The following is an 18641-nucleotide window of genomic DNA, read 5'->3' as shown; positions in this document are numbered from 1 at the left end:
TAGAGAAAAACATTATTTCCTGGTAAAATTGGCCAGAACAAATACTGTATGATAGAGTTTTTAGACTATAACCTCCACTAAGGCAAGGACTGACATGTATAATAATTGTACAGATGGGTAAAACATCGGATAAGAAACATAACAAAAATCATGTAAATGTGAGACTTTTATTGGCTAGAAAAGATGATAATCACAGCAAGCTTTCAGAACATCTTAATTTCTTTTTAAAAGAGGATTAAAAAATTAAGAAGAAAGGAGCTATGTTGGTTCTGAAATATATATATATGCAGAATAAAAACACAAGCAAGATTTGAATTTAAAGCAGACAAACATCTGGGGAATGAGGTTATGCAAGGGGGATCCAGACACAAAAACTTGGAAGCAAAGTGAACAGGCAATAAATAGATAGATTATATCTGCTGTGGTAGTTCATTTGTACAGATAGTTCCTAAAATATGTAATTAGTCTAGAAATAAGACTCAATGGCTATTAAAGGTGTTTATGCATTTGTATTCCCATACCTTTCTTTCATTTTCTGAAAGTTTTGAAATTGCATTTGACAGATATTTTGAAGTCATCTAGACTGTGTTAGGGTTGTTAAAGTGTTTTTCCACTGGTGTGTCTGTTTTTTAACTGTTTATAGTAGCCTTGGATATCTTATTCCTCTGATATGCCAAATATTGGCACTTTATCTGATTTAAGAATGTGTGGGCACATTTCTTGCTTCCACAAGGCTGTGATCAACTACTAATCATGAAAGGGAACTTTTTAAAATAAGTCTCGTTAGTCTTGGATGAATGCCAGAAGACATGGCTTTAGAAATATTTAGGCTCTCATCTTTTTGTAACCTAGCACTGTGCTTTGTACCTCTCTGGCTGTTTTCCTGGAACCTTTAGCTGTGGCTTATAAGTTGTGACAAGTGGTATCTGATTTGCTTTTCTTTTCTGTTTGTATTCTGGTGACCTTGGTGGCTCAGTGCATGTTGTGGTCTCTAATCCTTTTGGATGTATCCTCTGGTATAAAATACGTTCCTGAAAGTCCTAATGTGCTAAACTTTTTCTGAGGTGTAAAAACAGACCAAGGTTGTAATGTAAAGCCTAGCAATAAATAATGGCATGGCCAATACCTACATTTGATGCTCCTACAACAAAAGTATGTTCCCTGCATGTCACTGCTCGATCCCTGATGTCATCTGCTATGTCCGTTTTTTCTAAGACCAAAGGTGACAACCCTTATTTAAGTACATGTTGCCTAAGTATTTTTCTATGCAAAAAAAAAAAGCGTTATGTTACTAACAGGATTTCCTAAGATTCTGTTTGGGCCAAGGTAGCAAAGTGAAAAGTAATTGAAGTCTTTTAAGACCACACAGAGTAAACTCAATTGTGCACAATCCTGACTCTCAATTTACAAAAAAAGAGGTTGCGCCAATGACTCTGTAAAGTGAAAATAAACTATTAAGAGTTATATGCAGATGAAACCATCTACCAGCCTTGTGTATTACCAAAATAGTTACCAGCTTTGTTAGGGCCTAAATGGTTATATAAGGTAGCAGAATGATGAAATAATTTAGTTCCCTTTTGTCAGTGTGGGATTGGCCCACCAAGGTGCCAGGAGAACTTCTGTGGGGCAAGGTTTCAGTGGCAGCCATCCTGCTCACCTTGCCACTTGACAATGTATGCTTATAATATGGTCATTGTAGGGGCATAAGAAGGTTGATTAGGTAGAAGAGAAAGTAAAAAGTCGAGATTTAGTCTGTGGTATAAGGTTTTCTAGTGGGCCCCTGGTATTACAGTGTAACACTGGCCATTTTGCACTTTAATTAAGAACATGTTTTAGAAAATAATTGTTTTCACTCCTAGAGATGACCTGTTGATTTGTTTTGCATGCAACCTCTCCAGCTCATGGGGCTATACTGTGGGTATTTTTTATAGTCTGCCTGGGGTGAAATAAAACTTTATCAATACCTCATAGGTGCTTTCTTTTTGTTGAGTGTGTACCACTATTTTGCGTGCATTTTCCCCAGACTGCAGCCCATTGGAGAGAAGGAAGCTTTTTCCCAAGAACGTTTCCCAGTATTGCATTTCAGTCTGTTTTAGGAAGAGGTCCTCAGAAAGGCGAGGCATTAATTTGTATAGCTGGGAAATCAAGCCCATATACAGTGGAGGAAATAATTATTTGATGATACTGTTCTGAGACTTTTCATTTCTTTGTCATTGGACAATCTTACAAAATCAGTGAGGGGTCAAATAATTATTTCCTCCACTGTAAGGGAATGTAGCCCCAAGTATTTTCTCAGAAGGTGTGAGGTTCACTTGCGCCTGTTGCCTCAAGACAGTTGTGACATAATGCTTAATTAAGTAATACATTCATTTATCAGAGCCCCATCTGCATCTTTTGCAAAGTCTGTCATTACTATATAGTTTTCGATTTAAAGAGTCTATAGAACAAGTAATTCTTGACAAAGAATGTGTAGACCAGTCCATTTGGAATGTTTTCTGTTTTCCTGGCTCAAAATCTAGGTTTGCCATTAACAACATCAAGGGGGAGGGCTATTTTCAAATATGGTATTTTTTGAGACATTGTTTTGATATAGAGACAGTGAAACTAATAGGCTTTGGTGTGAGGAATGACAGTTGGGCTTTGGAGGTCAGTTTGTTAAATATCTTTAAGTTGCTATTAAGGAGTGCATGGGCTTATAGTCACTGCATGAAGTTGGGTCCTTCTTTTCCCTTGGTAGTACAGAAATAAACAGGACAACATAGGCTCCAGGATAGACTCTGAAGAAAACTGTTCTTCTAAAATTGGGGAGAGGATGCCCTAATAGATTTTATAATATGCATTGGGGAAGCCGTATGGCCCTGGTGATTTATGAAGTCTTTAATATATGAAGGATTTCTTCAGTTGTAACATCTTTGTTAAGCTCCTCAAGCTCTTCCGTTGAAAGAGTAGGTAAGTAGGAGCCTCTCAAGTTTGAGAATTTGGGAAGAGATTATATAGTGTTGTGTAATACTTAGCTGAAGGCCTGGGAAATATGTAATAGATTGCGGAGGGCTTCTCCTGTATCTGAATTTATAGTGAGAATTTGAGATTGCCTATTGCGATTATTTAACTAATTTGTGAATAGAGTATGGACCTCATTTCCTTTTTGCTAATATTTCTTACATGGCCAGATGAGGGTTCTTTCAGCACTAAGTATGGCTATTTGTTTTAGAGAGCCGCAAAACACTTGGATTTTGCGTAATAAGTCAGAAGTCAGGCTATGTGGTTGCAACATTTATAGGTTGCGAAGATTAGCCTCCAAGAGGCATTTCACTTGTATCTTATGTCGTCTCTTTGCTGAGGTAAGGGAAAAAATGTTGCCCCATATTACAGCCTTATGGGCTTTCCAAGTCAGGGCTTTAGAGCCAATGGTCCCCTTGTTAAAGTGATACTGACACGAAAAAAGAACTTTTTAAAATATGAATCTACATAAAAAGTTGACTATAGGTCGTGTTGATCATTTTTTGCTGATAGGGCTGCTTTTGTAAGTAATTGTTACTTTATGTCCCTAATCCTGACTGTTTTGCCAGCCTGACTGTCCCTTCTCAGCCTATCAGTTTTAGCTTCTAATGCTAACGGACTCCCGCTGCACAAATATGGCCGCCCCCTCATAGAGGAACATGGGGGATCAGATAGGGAATGTAAAAGCTTGGACAAATACTTTTATGGCAAAATTATAAAGCTCAAGCAAAGACAATGTTATGACAGATGTAAAAAAGGTTTCATTTCTGGTGTCAGTATCTCTTTAAGGTCAAAATATTCCCCAAGAGTGTTACCTATGTATTTCTAGGCTTCTAAATCATGGAGGATAGTTTCACTGAGCCTTCAGTGTGTTTGTTAATGTAGTGTAGGGGTAATGAAATCTGTACGGTTATATCAGTGTGATCTGACCAGAAAATTGCATGGATGTAGATATAGATAATTTCAAGCAGTTTTGGGTTATGAAAAAGCAGTCTAGCCTAGTGGAAGTACAATGGGGGGATAAATCAGGGCATGGAACTGCTTGACTTTTTTGGGCAGGAAAATGAGTCCCTATCTTAGAAAATACCAAGTTGAATATAATGGAGTTCTATCTGTTATCTGCTAAGCAACCTATAAAACCTGTACCTTTTCTCCTTTGAATGGCTATCCCAATGGCTACACAGCATCTTTGGTTTTATAAACTATTGTAGTCTTTTAGAGGCAAGCACACCAGTGCAGGGCAACAGTACATTATATTGTAATTAGTTTGATACGCTTTCATTTTTTGGTGTTACTGTTCCTTTAAGCAGGGCCGCTCCTGCCATGAGGTAAGATGAGAACATTGCCTCAGATGGCAGAGAGCAACTAGTTACCAGTGATGGCAAAAAGCTGTCTTTGGTAACTTTGGTAACAAATTTCTATTTTTATTTTTCGGTGGAAATTGTTTTTTTTGTAGTGCAGAGAGCACATCAGCGCCGATCGTAAACACGCAAAAACCTTTCTGGCTTTGAAACTTCAATGTGTGATTTTGGAAACCTCCATAGGACTCAATGATACTCATGGAAGTTAACGAAAACCACAAAAAAAGTTGTGTAATTTTATTGTGGAAAAGTTCAATAAATTTGCAAAAACACGATTTTTTCTGAAAAAAAAACTGTGGTTTAATGAATGGGCCCCTAAGTTGTCCATTTACAAAGGGATCATCAATGTGGTCAGTCTAATGTTGCCAAATGAATGGATCTTCATTGTATGGCCCCTTAACCTTTTTTCTGGCAACGACGTATGGCATACGTCGATGCAGAAAAAGGCTTTATTCTCCGCAGAGGCGGCATGTGCCTCTGCTGCAGAGAGTTTCTAGCGATGACACCGCCCTGGGCAACGAGCCAGGGGAGCTTTCATGTCAGTCCAGACCTACAAGCAGCAGATGCAATCACATGCTTGTTCCTGCTTCCTCCTTACACCCCAGCGCTGGCCCACTGAGTTCCTGCTCCCAGGACTGCAGCATGGAGGACAGAGCAGCGATCCCTGCTTCAGAACAGGTAAGGCTGATTTTGTTTTTGTTTTTGCTCTTACACACTTACATACATTTGCACACACTTACAGCACACAGTTTAGCAATTTTTTTTTAATTTTGAACACTTACCGTATATACTCGAGTATAAGCCGATCCGAGTATAAGCCGAGGTACCTAATTTTACCTAAGAAAACTGGAAAAACGTATTGACCCGAGTATAAGCCTAGGGTGGGAAATGTAGCCGCTACTGCTAAGTTTCAATAATCAAATTATTTAATAAAAGGACACTTACATGACTACCATATTAATAAACACAAGGTATGGGCTGGAAAATGAGGCGCATCCAACATAAGATAACCACATGCAAGGTTGTACAGGTTAATATCTCATTTAATTTTTGTAGTGTCCTAGGTAATGATAGTCCTGCACAGTTTTGCCCTGTTAGGATATGTTGCCGTAACTGTATGTTATGCCATACCCGCTGGATTAATAATGCTGCAGAATGCATAACAGCGCATAACCAATGTTTTGGTCTCCACTGCAATATTTTGCAGGATAAGTCTGCACTACGTTTCTTTGTACAAAATGGGAAAGAAACATATTGAAAAAAAAACATAGGTTGTTTGCCACCCATGCAAATGATTGGCCCCTTATAATATACCATATTAAATATTACCGGGGATTTTAGTCTGCCTGAATACATTTAAATAATAATATGGGATTAATATTAATGGACATCATTCTCCTTTCATTTTCACATGTATTTTCTATATGAAGCATTATGATGCTTTTTAAAATGTCTGAATGTGTTTGTTTACCCAAGGTGCCCAGTGATGTGTGTCTAAAGTTAGGCTTCTGTTGTTGCAGTTGTCCCAGCTGCATGAAACATTTGCAATCCCCAGTGCTTCCAGTCAAAATACTTTAATGGATATATTAATGCAGTTCAAGGACAGAGAAAAGCCTAGAAAAAGACAGCACATAATTTCCATATGAGTCAGCCAAACTCGAGTGCAAACGAACTGCCTTACATCGCACCCCCTACCTGCACCTCCGTCGACCCTAGGATGAACCATCCATGGTTGCGCGGTGCCCGCCCCCCTTCCGTGTGTGTGCAACAGTTTACTTGTCCTACCTGCACCGTATCCATAAACATTTGCATGAGCTAAGGTCACGCTGCGCCTAGCAAACTGCAGATCCATACGAGGAATCCTCGTCCCCCGTGCTGTGCCCGGGCGCGGTACTTGTCCTACCTGCGCGCACGGGGAGGGGCTCATGCGAATGTGTATTGATGTGCAGGTAGGACAAGTACAGCGCCCGGGCACAGCACGGGGGACGAGGATTCCTCGTATGGATCTGCAGTTTGCTAGGCGCAGCGTGACCTTAGCTCATGCGAATGTTTATGGATACGGTGCAGGTAGGACAAGTAAACTGTTGCACACACACGGAAGGGGGGCGGGCACCGCGCGACCATGGATGGTTCATCCTAGGGCCGACGGAGGTGCAGGTAGGGGGTGCGATGTAAGGCAGTTCGTTTGCACTCGAGTATAAGCCGAGGATTCCTTTTTTAGCACATTTTGAGTGCTGGAAAACTCGGCTTATACTCGAGTATATACGGTATATACAGACTTACACACGGTCACACAACTTTTACATATGTACACACACATGTATACACACTTATTTTTTTCCATTTTACCACTTTGTTTTTAGTTTCTTTTCCCTAAAAACTGTTTATTTTGACAGCTTAACTATTGCATCAGATATTCTGACCACTAATTACGCTGTCGTGTGACTTATTTTGTTGTTTCATTGGTTTGCACAATTTTTGTGGTTTTATTGCATTTTTATCCCTGTATAAGTGTTCCTAATCTGTTTTTAGCATAGCTTTGCCATGTGTAACTTTACATAGTTACATAGGGTTGGAAAAAGACCAGAGTCCATCAAGTTCAACCCTTCCAAGTAAACCCAGCACACACAACCTATACTTACCAATCTATACACTTGCATACATAACCTATATACACAACTACTAATACTAACTGTAGATAGTATTAGCCTTGGATACCATGCTTGTTCAAGAACTCATCCAGGCCCCTCTTAACCCTTTGCCTGCCAACACCGTATGGCGTACGTGATGGCAAGCAATGGCGCTAAGTGCCAGCCACGTACGCCATACTTTTTTTTTTACTTACTGCTGACCGAACGCCGCAGAACCCCCTAGGCAACGAGCGGGGGGGGGCTGGAACTTGTGCCGATCCTTTGGATGACCCTTGATGACCCACCTGAACAGCAGCAACGTCTGCTTTACATTGCTTTACTTTACATTGCTTTTTTACACTAACTACACTTACTAACTTACATTTGCACATACACTTACACACATATCTATCTAACATAAAAATATTATTTTCAGATTTATTTTATTTTCTGTATTGCATTTTATTGATTATTTTTTTCTGCGTTGCCCTTTTGTTATATACTTTTGCTTGTTACCATCATTTCGCAGTGTGACTCTTTTGTGATTATTTTAGTGATTTTATTGTTGTTTGAGTTTTGCTTTGCTCTAATTACTGGTTGTAACTTGTTTTTGGTTGTACTTTGCATTTTCAGTTTTATATTACTGTTCATTGTTGGTTATTTTGATTTTCAGTGATTTTATTGAATCTTGATGTTGGCATTGTTATAACTGGTTCTAACTTGTTTTTGCTTGTGCTTTGAATTTTTAGTTTTATATTCCTATTCATTACTGGTTCTCTTGATTGTTTAGTAATTTTATTGCATTTTGACCACTAGTTACTACTAATTGCATTTTATTTGATATTGTAAGTTCTTTGGCTAGTCTGATAGGGTTTTTGTTCCAGAAAGTTCCAGAGGGTTCAGGGAGTTGAAGAGTTCAGGGGGTTGAGCTTATAGCAGTTTTTTTCTCTTGGTCTGATCAGTTGGGGGTTTTTTTTGGGGGGGGGTCTCTGCCTATTTTATTGGATTTATTGTATTTCTGTGAATTTTATTGCATTTTATTGTTCATTTTCAGTTTTGTATTGCTGTTTATCACTGATTCTTTTCTGATTATTATCAGATTATTATTATTATTAGTGATTTTATTGTTGTTTGAGTTTTGCTTTGCTCTGATTACTTCTGACTAGTTTTTGCTTGCACTTCTAGTTTTATATTGCTGTTCATTACTGGTTCAATTGATTTTCAGTGATTTTATTGCATTTTGAGTCTTGCTTAGTTCTAATTACTCAGTAATTCAGTTTTATATTACTGGTCATTGCTTGATTTTGTTCTAATTACTAGTTGTAACTTGTTCTTCTTTGTACTTTGGATTTTCAGTTGTATATTGCTGTTCATTGCTCTTGATTTTCAGTAATTTTATTGAATCTTGATTTTGCATTGTTGTTATAACTGGCTCTAACTTGACCACTAGTTACTAGTTCTTTGGCCAGTCTGATCTGTTTTTTTGTTCCAGAAAGTTCCATGGAGTTGGGAGAGTTCAGGGAGTTGAAGAGTTCAGGGAGTTGAAGAGTTCAAGGGGGTTGAGCTCATAGCACTTTTTTTTTCTTGGTCTGATTTGTTTATATTATTAGTTGGGGTTTTTTTCTCCAGTCTCTGCCTTGCCTGTTGCAGTAGTTTTACAAGTAATCTCTTTTTTTCTGGCTTGATTGTTAGTTCTTTGTCATTGATTAAGTTTTAGATCAGCCTGTACATATTTTGTTTGCAACATGGCAAAAAGCTGCTGCACATTGCATGGCCTCTAGCTCAGAGGAGTTTAGTGACTCCGATCCTGAGTATGTGCCCCCTGCATCAGAGAGTGACTCTTCTACTGAGGAGTCATGGTGTAGCAGCAGCACTGTTAATGCTCTCAAGGAGCCTATGGAGGTAGATGAGGATGTGGATGATTTGGAAGATCAGGAAGCGGGCGATAGGGCTGCAGTTGGTGGAGAGCAGTCCCTGGCGTCAAGGTGGACACCAGTAATTTTGGCCATCCTACAGGATATGGTCCTCTATACCAATGTATACGCCAAGCAGTATCTTACACAAAATCCCCTACCTAGGTATGCTCAAGCTCATGCATAGCATCCCACAGATATTGCCAAAATGAAGTCCTACTGGGATACCACTACAGTGTTGTCTATCCCTGTCTTTTCTGCCACAATGTCTAGAAACCAGGATCAGCTACTGCTCCGGTTTCTGCATTTCAATAATAATGCTACAGCTGTACCCTCTGATCAGCCCGGCCATGACAGGCTGCATAAATTAAGGCCCCTAATAGACAGCCTGTCTGAGCGTTTCGCAGCAGTATACACTCCCTGCCAAAATATTTGTATTGATGAGTCCCTTCTCCTCTTCAGAGGGCGCCTACAATTCCGTCAATACATCCCAAGCAAGCGTGCCCGCTATGGGATCAAATTTTATAAACTTTGCTAAAGCAGCTCGGGGTACACTAGCTATTTCATGATTTATGAAGGCAAGGACTCCCAATTATATCCCCCTGATTGTCCCCTTGACTTGACTGTCAGTGGAAAGATTGTATGGGAGCTCATTTCTCCACTTCTGGGCCAAGGTTTCCAATTATATGTGGATAACTTTTATTCTAGTATCCCCTTGTTCAGTGCCCTATATTGTTTAGATACCCCAGCCTGTGGCACCATAAATCGTAACCGAAAAGGATTGCCCAGGGCTCTGCTTGATAAAAAATTGAATTGCGGAGAGACTTATGCCCTTGCTCCTTGCCATCAAATTTTTTGACAAAAAAAATGTTTTCATGCTGACAACAATCCACGATGAGTCAGTAATTACAAAGAGTTGGTAGGCCCCCCAAAAATAAGCCTCTCTGTAGCAAGGAGTACAGTAAGTACATGGGTGGTGTTGATAGAACTGACCAACTCCAACATTATTACAACGCCACCCGGAAAACAAGTGCCTGGTACAAGAAAGTTGGTATATATTTGATTCAAATGGCCCTCCGAAATTCATATATTGCGTATAAGGCAGCAGTACCAGGCCCCAAATTATCCTATTATAAATACCAGCTGCAGATACTCCCTGCCCTGTTGTTTGGTGGTGTAGAGCAGTGCTGTCCAACTTCTGCGGTGCTGAAGGCCAGAAATTCTCTCGCATACATGGTGGAGGGCCGCTAATGGCGCCCACATGTACGCCCCATTTTAAACCACACCCATTTTATCACAATGGTCGCTGCAGGGATATCAACCATCATTCATATGTTAAAGAATTATATTATGTCATATTAAGACACACCCTTAAATCCATGTGCCTCCTCCTCCCCTGTGGATAGCACAGCAACCCCCAGCATATAATTACACACCTTAGGGACCATATAATGGCTATTTCCAACTGCTAACAAACTCCCAGAACAAACCCCTGCCAGGTTCACCTCCCACAGGCAGCATAGGGCAGGCAGAGTATGGCAAACACAGGCAGCACTCTGCCTGTCCTATGCTGCCTGTGTGTGCCATACTCTGCCTGTACTATGCTGCCTGTGGGTGCCATACTCTCCCTGCCCTATGCTGCCTATGTGCCATACTCTGCCTACCCTATGCTGCCTATACACAGGCAGCATAGGCCAGGCAGTACATACAATGTCTGAGGTGTGAAGAGGTGAACAATGTGGGTGAGCCTGAGGTGTGAACACTGCAGGGGGATGAACAATGCAGAGATTAAAAGGTGTGAACAACACAGGGGATTACATTTTTAAACAATATAGAGGGATTACAGCCTGAATCTGAGGTGATAACCATGCAGGGGGCCAGTTAATCTCAGTACTGATACCATTTAAAGCTAACACAAAATTAAGCCATCAAAGCAGCCAGACAGGTGGGGGGCCACACAGAGGGGGGTCAAGGGCCGCCAGTTGGACAGCACTGATCTAACTGGTTGTAATCATACAGATCATTTTGTTTAGCATGCCTTGCCAAGACCAAAGAACTTATCTTAGCAGGGAAAAAAAAAACTTACATTAACTCTAAAGCAGTGTTGTGAGCCATCCAAGAATCGCACGGTGCACACCACCTCCGATCTGTTTTTTTCTTTTGGAAGCTCAGTTACTCGAATATTGTTTATCCTTCCACCCAAAGCTCGGAGCCGGGAGTTCATAACTAATATAAATTACCCTGAAACAAATAAGAAATTGATTTTATATTTACATATATATATATACACGCATACATATGCACACACACATATAATACATATAAAGACATCACTATCTTCAGTTAATGCTATCTTGTAAACAAAACACTAAACTTCTAATATTTTATATGTTTTAAAAATTGTAGAGCAAATATATGTTTATGTTTATATACAACTGACCATGTACTAAAGGTATACATAGGGTTGCCACTTTGCCGGGTTTTAAACCTGGACAGAGGGGTGTGTGTGATGATGTTGGTGCCATGCAATGCTGATGTCATCACGCAAACTGCCAAAGTCATCATGTGATGACGTTTTCTGGTTGCGTGATGACATTATTGCTTCAGCTGGACACAAATTCAGAGGGTTTCTGCCCAGTTTTCAGAATGTTAAAAAACGGACAGAAGGTCTTGACCCAGACAGCCCCTTGAGAAACTGGAATGTCTGGGTCAACACCAGGCATACATATCATGCAAATTACAGGCAGCCTGCTACCTCTGCGGTTGAATAGATAACTGAATATTGTAAGACCATGAGACATTATATCACATCAATGGGAGTGGCCACACTTTTGACATGTTCCACCCATTTTGTTACATCCACATGTCTGAAGATGTATGTCATACATTTTTTCTAACCTTTTATGAGATTTTGGCTGTTGATTTACAAACTTATAAAAACTGTATGTACCAACAGTTTTTCAACATGAGAGCATTGAGAGACTAAAAACAATAAATTTTCCTATGTTCTGTTGAATACTGCAAATAAAGAATAGTTTAATTTTGCATGTACAAGTGCTTTTTCCCCTATAGAGTTTGTCTGGTAGCAGAATAAGTTCACAGCCACCCCCTCCTTCATAATGTGTTTTATTATTCCTGAAAAAAATAACTAAGTAAAGTTTTTTAAAGAAAAACTATACCCACAAACAGGTCTCAATAAAAATATATTGTATAATACAGCTCATCTAACTAACCATTTTCATAAAAATATACTTTTTAAGTCCTACCGTATGTCCCATTGGGTAATACTAAACAGAAAATTGCAATTTTAAAAATTAAGGGACACTTCCTTTAACAAGTGCACACAAACAAACCAAGGCAAATGTACAGGTAAGGTCACATGAGCAAATAAATGGACAGAGTTCGGCCTTTTACTCCTACCCTTCTCCCTGTTACAGATAGAGCCCCATTAGCTCTGGCCATGTGATCTCCGAGGGAGCACACAGATCATCACAAAATGCCAGCTCGATGTACAAGGGCAATATTTACAGATTTATATATATATATATATATATATATATATATATATATATATATATATTCCAATTTAGTAATATACTTTAATAGGTGACTTATTCTGATCTAATCTGTTGGTTAAGTATTCATTCTGGTTGTATAGTATAGTATTCCTTTAAAGAAAATCACACTGCTTGTGTCTTATGAGTGAAATTAATTTACAAGACTGTGTATATATAGCATTGTAACACAGAAAAAAATGAGGATAGCCCTAATTTTAAGACTAGCAAATAGAATCTATTATGCAGAATGTGGGATCTGGGGTTTTCCATAATGTAGTTTACCAATAAGATTGCTTTGCCACCAATATGGATTCATGCAGCGTAGTTAGGATTAAGCTACTGTTTTATTATTAAATAAGATAAAGATTTATTTGTTAAAAATTTGAATTATTTGCTTAAAATGAGGTGAGATGATTGGAGATGACCTTTCCATAATTCAGAGCTTTTCCAAAAAAGTTCTGAATTCCAAATAAGGGATTCCATTATGCTGCCATACAATGAAAATTAATTAAGGTAATTATGAGGATTTTCATGTAGCATATTCATACATTACACAGACTGTCAAAATGGTGAATATCCCAAAAGCATTATGGAACATCTGTGCTATACATTCAAATTACAAGAAAAAGCAAGAAAACCGGAAGTGTTACAAAGCAATCAGTAGGTTAGGTGATTTACACTGGTGGTTTTATATGTATTAAGAATATTAGAATAGGGTAGGCGAAAGAGGCACGCACCTTGGATGCAATAGTGGGGGGGTGCTAGGACCGGAGGCACATACCTCTTCTGCTGTTGCTACTTTCTCTCACAGAGGTTAGTGGCCAGGTGGAATACGTTAGTGTGCATTATCTGTTCAACAGCAGTGGTGAATTTAAATTAGTTAGGGAGTGACACGAGGGAGGTGAGAGCCTAGCATCAACATTTTAGCGCCAGTGGTGAATTTACATTCATCCAGAATGAAGACAGACCGGGGGGTGGGGGTAATGAGAGTTTGGGTGGGGTTGCAGTGTATGGGGCACTGGGCCAAGTAGTATTGCCTTGACCACCAATACTATTTGGCCCAGCTCTGCATCCACTGTCATCCATAGAGGTCAGTATGTACAGTACTAGCCCCAATAAAAACGTTTTATGCATGAAAAATGGCAAAGCAGAATGTGCAATAAGCATGTAGCGGTATTTACTGTATGCGAGAAGCCTTCTCAATGGTTACTGAACAAAGGCTAGGTGTGGTTTTTATCAACCCCATCTGATCAGTTGGTATGTGGGGGCAGTGGCTGAAAAGGTGCATACATGTGGACTGGAAAGTAGTCAAGGGAGAACCTGGGGAGTATGTGAGTGAAAGGAGTTTAGAGACATTAGGATTGTTAACAGGTATGTTAAAGTCACCTAGTACAATGGATGGGGAGTCAGAGGAAAGGAAATAAGAAAGCCAAGCAGAAAAGTTGTCAAAGAATTGTGAGGTTGGTCCAGGAGGTCGGTATATGACCGCAATGCAAAGCAAACAAGGGGAGAAGAGCCTAATAGAGTGAACCTCAAATGAGGAAAATGAAAGAGAAGGTGGAGGTGGAAGGACTTTAAATGAACAGCGGGGGTAGAGGAGTCCTACCCCACCCCCTGCCCAGTTTCCAGGTCCGGAAGTGTGAGTAAGGTGTGGTACCCCAAAGGACAGAGCAGCAGGTGAGGCAGTGTCAGTAGAGGAAAGTTAGGTTATTGCAATTAAGGAAAGGGATTCAGCAATGAAAAGGTCATGGATGGAGGTAAGTTTGTTGCAGATGGAGCGGGAATTCCAGAGGGTACAGGATACTTGAACAGTGGCTTTAGGTATAGGGATAAGGTTTCTGCACTTTAAAAGGGTACAAGGTGGGTTAGGAGAACGTGGCCCTAACAAAACAGGAATGGGGTAAGAGACAGGGTTAGGGGAAATGTCACCAGCAACAAGTAACAGAAAAGAGAGGAATGCAAGGTGAGAGTGGGATTTGTGTTTTGTGTTTTATGTGAGGAGAAAGAGTTAACTGGAGCTATGGAGCAAAGCACTTTAAAGACTTCATGTGTTGAGAGGGAAGGAGAGGAGAGTAGAGAGGCAGTGATTTCTATTCCTTTATGACTTGATAGAGGAAGGGGCAGAAGATGTTTTAGGAAACATGACAGTGTGAAGAGGAGGAAAGCAGGTTAAAACATTTTGAGGTAGGAAGTAAGAACTACCAGGAACATGCAAAGTTGTTTTCGTGCAATTCCATTTGTTCAGTATTGATTGGAGATTATTCAGAGCCTTGTCAGTGCCTTGTCCAAAAGCCTTGTTTAACTGCAATTTTCCTAGCACTTGTGAAATAGAAATAGAAAGCCAGAGCCTGATTGACCAATTAATCAGGGATCAAAGTAAGCGGCTGTGTAGGAAGGGGGAGAGTTTTACAAGCATCAGAACCAGGTTTTGGGGCTGTAAACAGCTGTAATCTCACAGATGTGAGTTTGACACAGCTATCACAAGTACTAAATCAAGGTAGGCCTAACAGAAAATGTAATTGGCATAGCACATACAAGATGAATTACAATTACCATTAATAGGGAGGCTATAATATAATAGCTTATATCGCAGTATCATACCGCCCAACTGTCCCGCTTTCCGCGGGACAGTCCCGGTTTTGGTAGCGCGTCCCGCTGTCCCGGATAGTTCCATGAATGTCCCGCATTTCCGTAATGCGGGACATTCATGTAACTATCCCGACAGCGGGATGCGCTGGCTGTAGTCAGGCGTTCCCCAGTGGCTCCTCTCTATATGCGGCTCCTTGTTCTGTGGAGCCAGGTCCTTTTATAAGGTTGCGCCCGTGCGTATTGACGTCACACACACGCACAAGCGCAACCTTATAAAAGGGCCTGGCTCCACAGAACAAGGAGCCGCATATAGAGAGGGGACGCTGAAGAAAAAGCTGCAGCATCAGCAGCATGTATGGAGGCACTGTATGGGGGGCACCTGTGTATGGGGGGGCTAATGTGTATGGGGGACACTGTGGGGGGGGCTACTCTGTATGGGGGGGCACCTGTGTATGGGGGGGCACCGGTGTATGGGGGCACCTGTGTATGGGGGGGCTAATGTGTATGGGGGACACTGTGTGGGGGGGCTACTGTGTATGGGGGGGCTAATGTGTATGGGGGGGCTAATGTGTATGGGGGACACTGTGTGGGGGGGGCTACTGTGTATGGAGGACACTGTGGGGGGGCTACTATGTATGAGGGGGGCTACTGTGTATGGGGGGGCACCTGTGTATGGGGGCACTGTGTATGGGGGGGGCAAAACTGGTACATAGTTATAACTCACTTATAACTGACTGCCTTCTCTCTATATTTGTATTTTATATGTAGGAGTTGCTATTTTGTTTTCCTTAGGTAGTACAGTATGAGGGTATAGCACATTTGCATCTGATCCCGCCATTTCATCTATATAAAAGGAGTATTTTTTTTAAAAATGGGGAGTGGCAATTGGGGCGTGGCCACACAAAGTGGGCATGGTAAAAAAATTTGGCGCGCTTTCATTTTTCAAATGTTGGGAGGTATGCAGTATACAGCAGATGAGAAGTACAAGGTACTGTTTTATTATTACAGAGAAAAAGGAAAACATTTTCAAAAATTTAAATTATTTACATATAATGGGGTCTATGGGAGACGGACTTTCCATAATTTGGAACTTCTGGATAACGTGTTTCCGGATAACAAATAGAATCAGTTAACATGTGCTTACACAGTGAAAATAGCTTCTTGCAGCCCCAAGTGCACGCTGTACCCACTGCCCGGGCAGATAAATTCAAAAATGAAGAAAACAGCAGCACTCCGGTTGTTTTGAAAAATGTGAATCTTTACTAAGTGCCAAAGGCAACGTTTCGGGCTTCACTCCAGCCCTTTATCAAGTGTTTCCGGATAACAGATCCCATACCTGTACTAGTATAACACTCCCATTTGTGTCTGTTAACTATTTCTGTCTGAAAATAGTTAATCTTTGCAACATTATCTTTGTAACATAATTTTTTAAATATTCCAGTGTTGTTCTTTTATTTTTCTTTTTTTACCAAAAATGAAAGTAGACATTAAACAGCAAAGGTTTAAGCGGTACTTAGAAGCCTAATTCTATTGTGCATTATGTTTGTATATCTTTATTTACATACACAGTACTGTACAACACAATAACAACACGAGAATAAATACGAAATAAATACATAAAGTGCGATAAAACGTGCGCTATTTATAGCGACTTTTCACAAAATTCACATTACGCACGCGACAATCGGCAGCATAAAACTGGCGACATTTTGCCATGGGAGAGCACAGAGTGCTAGAGAGGTGCTGTATAAATGTTTATTTGCAAAAAAAACCCCAAAAAAACAATAAAAATATAAGTAAGAAAAAAAAAGAAGTGCTAGAGATAATAAAATAGGGGGGGGGGGGGGGGCATTTAAGAATATTTAGCCAAATACTTAGGGGTCCGTTTGCTAAAGTGGCTTAAATTAAGTGGGAGATTTTAGACACAGAATAAATGGCAAATATGTTATGGGCACTTTATTAAACAGGGACAAATATAATATTGCAATTATTCTGGCAACAAAACATTTGATTGGCAGTTATCACACTTGCCAGAAAATACTCTACATACTAATTAATGCAAGTTTTACTATTCAGCAAAATGGGCTAAAGACAAAATTGTTGGCAGAATATTTGCAAAAATTTAACCCATATAGCATATTGATGCTGTTACTGATAAATGTAAGAGTGTAGGAGAAACTACATGAAAGTATAGAATACCATATCAAGGAAGGAAAAATAATTAGACATTAACCAGTTCAAAAGTAGAAAAATAAAAAAACTTTTATTTTAACAATTAAAGGGAAAAAACTGGGAAAGATAAAACTTAGGGCTTGCTGCCCTTGAGTTCTCTGATGTCCCTCCTCATTTTGTCCATTTCCCCCCGGAGCTGGGCCAGCTCAGCCTTGATGTAATCCAGGTCCTCCTGCACTGACCGGCGTGATGGTCCCTCGCCTGCAGGAGAACCTGGTGCCCAGCGCTTGGCCTGGGGGAAGTCCGGGCCATGAGTTTTTTCACCTGAGCGCAGGGTCCGGGGCAGGTTGCACCTGGACCAAAAGATTTGAGCGGTGAGCAGTTGGGGGAACCTGTATTGCTTTTTCCAGACAGGCACCTGTATTTTTAAACTAATTTCTATGTTTAAATTGGCCCTCAAATTGTGTGCTGTGGATATATAATTTTTTCGTGGGGGGAGTCCGGGGCCTGGGGGAAGAACTCAAGGGCCTGGGGGAAACTGGGGAAGGAAAGAAGGGGGGTAGTGTTCCGGGGCCTCGGGGGCCTCTGGTCGTGGGGCCTCTGGTCATGGGGCCTCGAGGGCCTCTGGTCGTGGGGCCTCGGGGGCCGCTGGTGGTCGGGCCTCGGGGGCCTCTGGAGCCTGGTGGACCTCGGGGGCCACAGGAGCCTGGTGTGCCTGGGGATGAGGTGCCAGCTGAAGTTCTGTGAGATAGTATTGCAAGATGTTATTTTGTGTAATATATTATACATATATATATATACATTCATACACCATCATAAATAACTGGGCCCCTCACAACAACATTTTTTGGGCCCCCCTCCTCCTACGCCCCCACTGGCCCCTCCCCCTGTGAACCCTCACATCAATACAAAGGACACACAGACATTGTTAGCCAGGGCCCCCTAAAACATTCGTGGCCCTTCCCCAAATGACTCATACTATGGGCCGCTCCCTGCTGCTTCCCCCCTGCTTTAAACTTATTTATGCATATGTATTTGAAAGTAGAGGTGTGTATATATATATAATATATATATATATATATATATATATATACACACACACACACACACACACACACACACACACACACAATACATAGCTGCACACCATAAGGAACAATAATACCTGGGTGCCTGTGGCAAAACAAAATCTAGACAGGCATGGGATGACGGCACACACAGGATTTTCACAAGGAGTCACGAAGATGTGAAATAATATTCAGAGGTTTATTGTGACCAACGTTTCAGTTCCTCACTGGCATTATGGTTGAACGTGATGGACGAATGTCTTTTTTCAACCCAACTTACTATGTTACTATGTTACTTTCGTCATCCCTGACATTTCTTACATTTGTACTTTTAGTTCAAATTACTTGCAAA

At 40.6% G+C, this 18641-nt stretch overlaps 1 protein-coding gene across 7 annotated transcripts in view; it reads right to left on the bottom strand.

Moving 5' to 3' along the window:
* The window catches only part of ptpn3 (protein tyrosine phosphatase non-receptor type 3), a 228470-nt gene that overhangs the window by 123531 nt on the left and 86298 nt on the right, over positions 1-18641 (bottom strand). For 6 of the 7 annotated variants that reach the window (XM_031903477.1, XM_031903476.1, XM_031903475.1 and 3 more), the window contains exon 2: positions 10991-11145. In XM_031903477.1, coding sequence (XP_031759337.1) covers positions 10991-11128 — 138 coding nt within the window. In that variant the 5' untranslated portion in view covers positions 11129-11145. Of the gene's footprint in view, positions 1-10990; positions 11146-18641 lie in introns of those variants that run through there. The other variant, XM_031903478.1, reaches the window with a different exon arrangement.

This window comes from Xenopus tropicalis, chromosome 6, assembly GCF_000004195.4.
Source record: "Xenopus tropicalis strain Nigerian chromosome 6, UCB_Xtro_10.0, whole genome shotgun sequence".
Lineage (NCBI taxonomy): Eukaryota > Metazoa > Chordata > Amphibia > Anura > Pipidae > Xenopus > Xenopus tropicalis.
The sequence above is the reverse complement of the archived record's forward strand: the minus strand, read 5'-3'. Positions and strand labels throughout refer to the sequence as shown.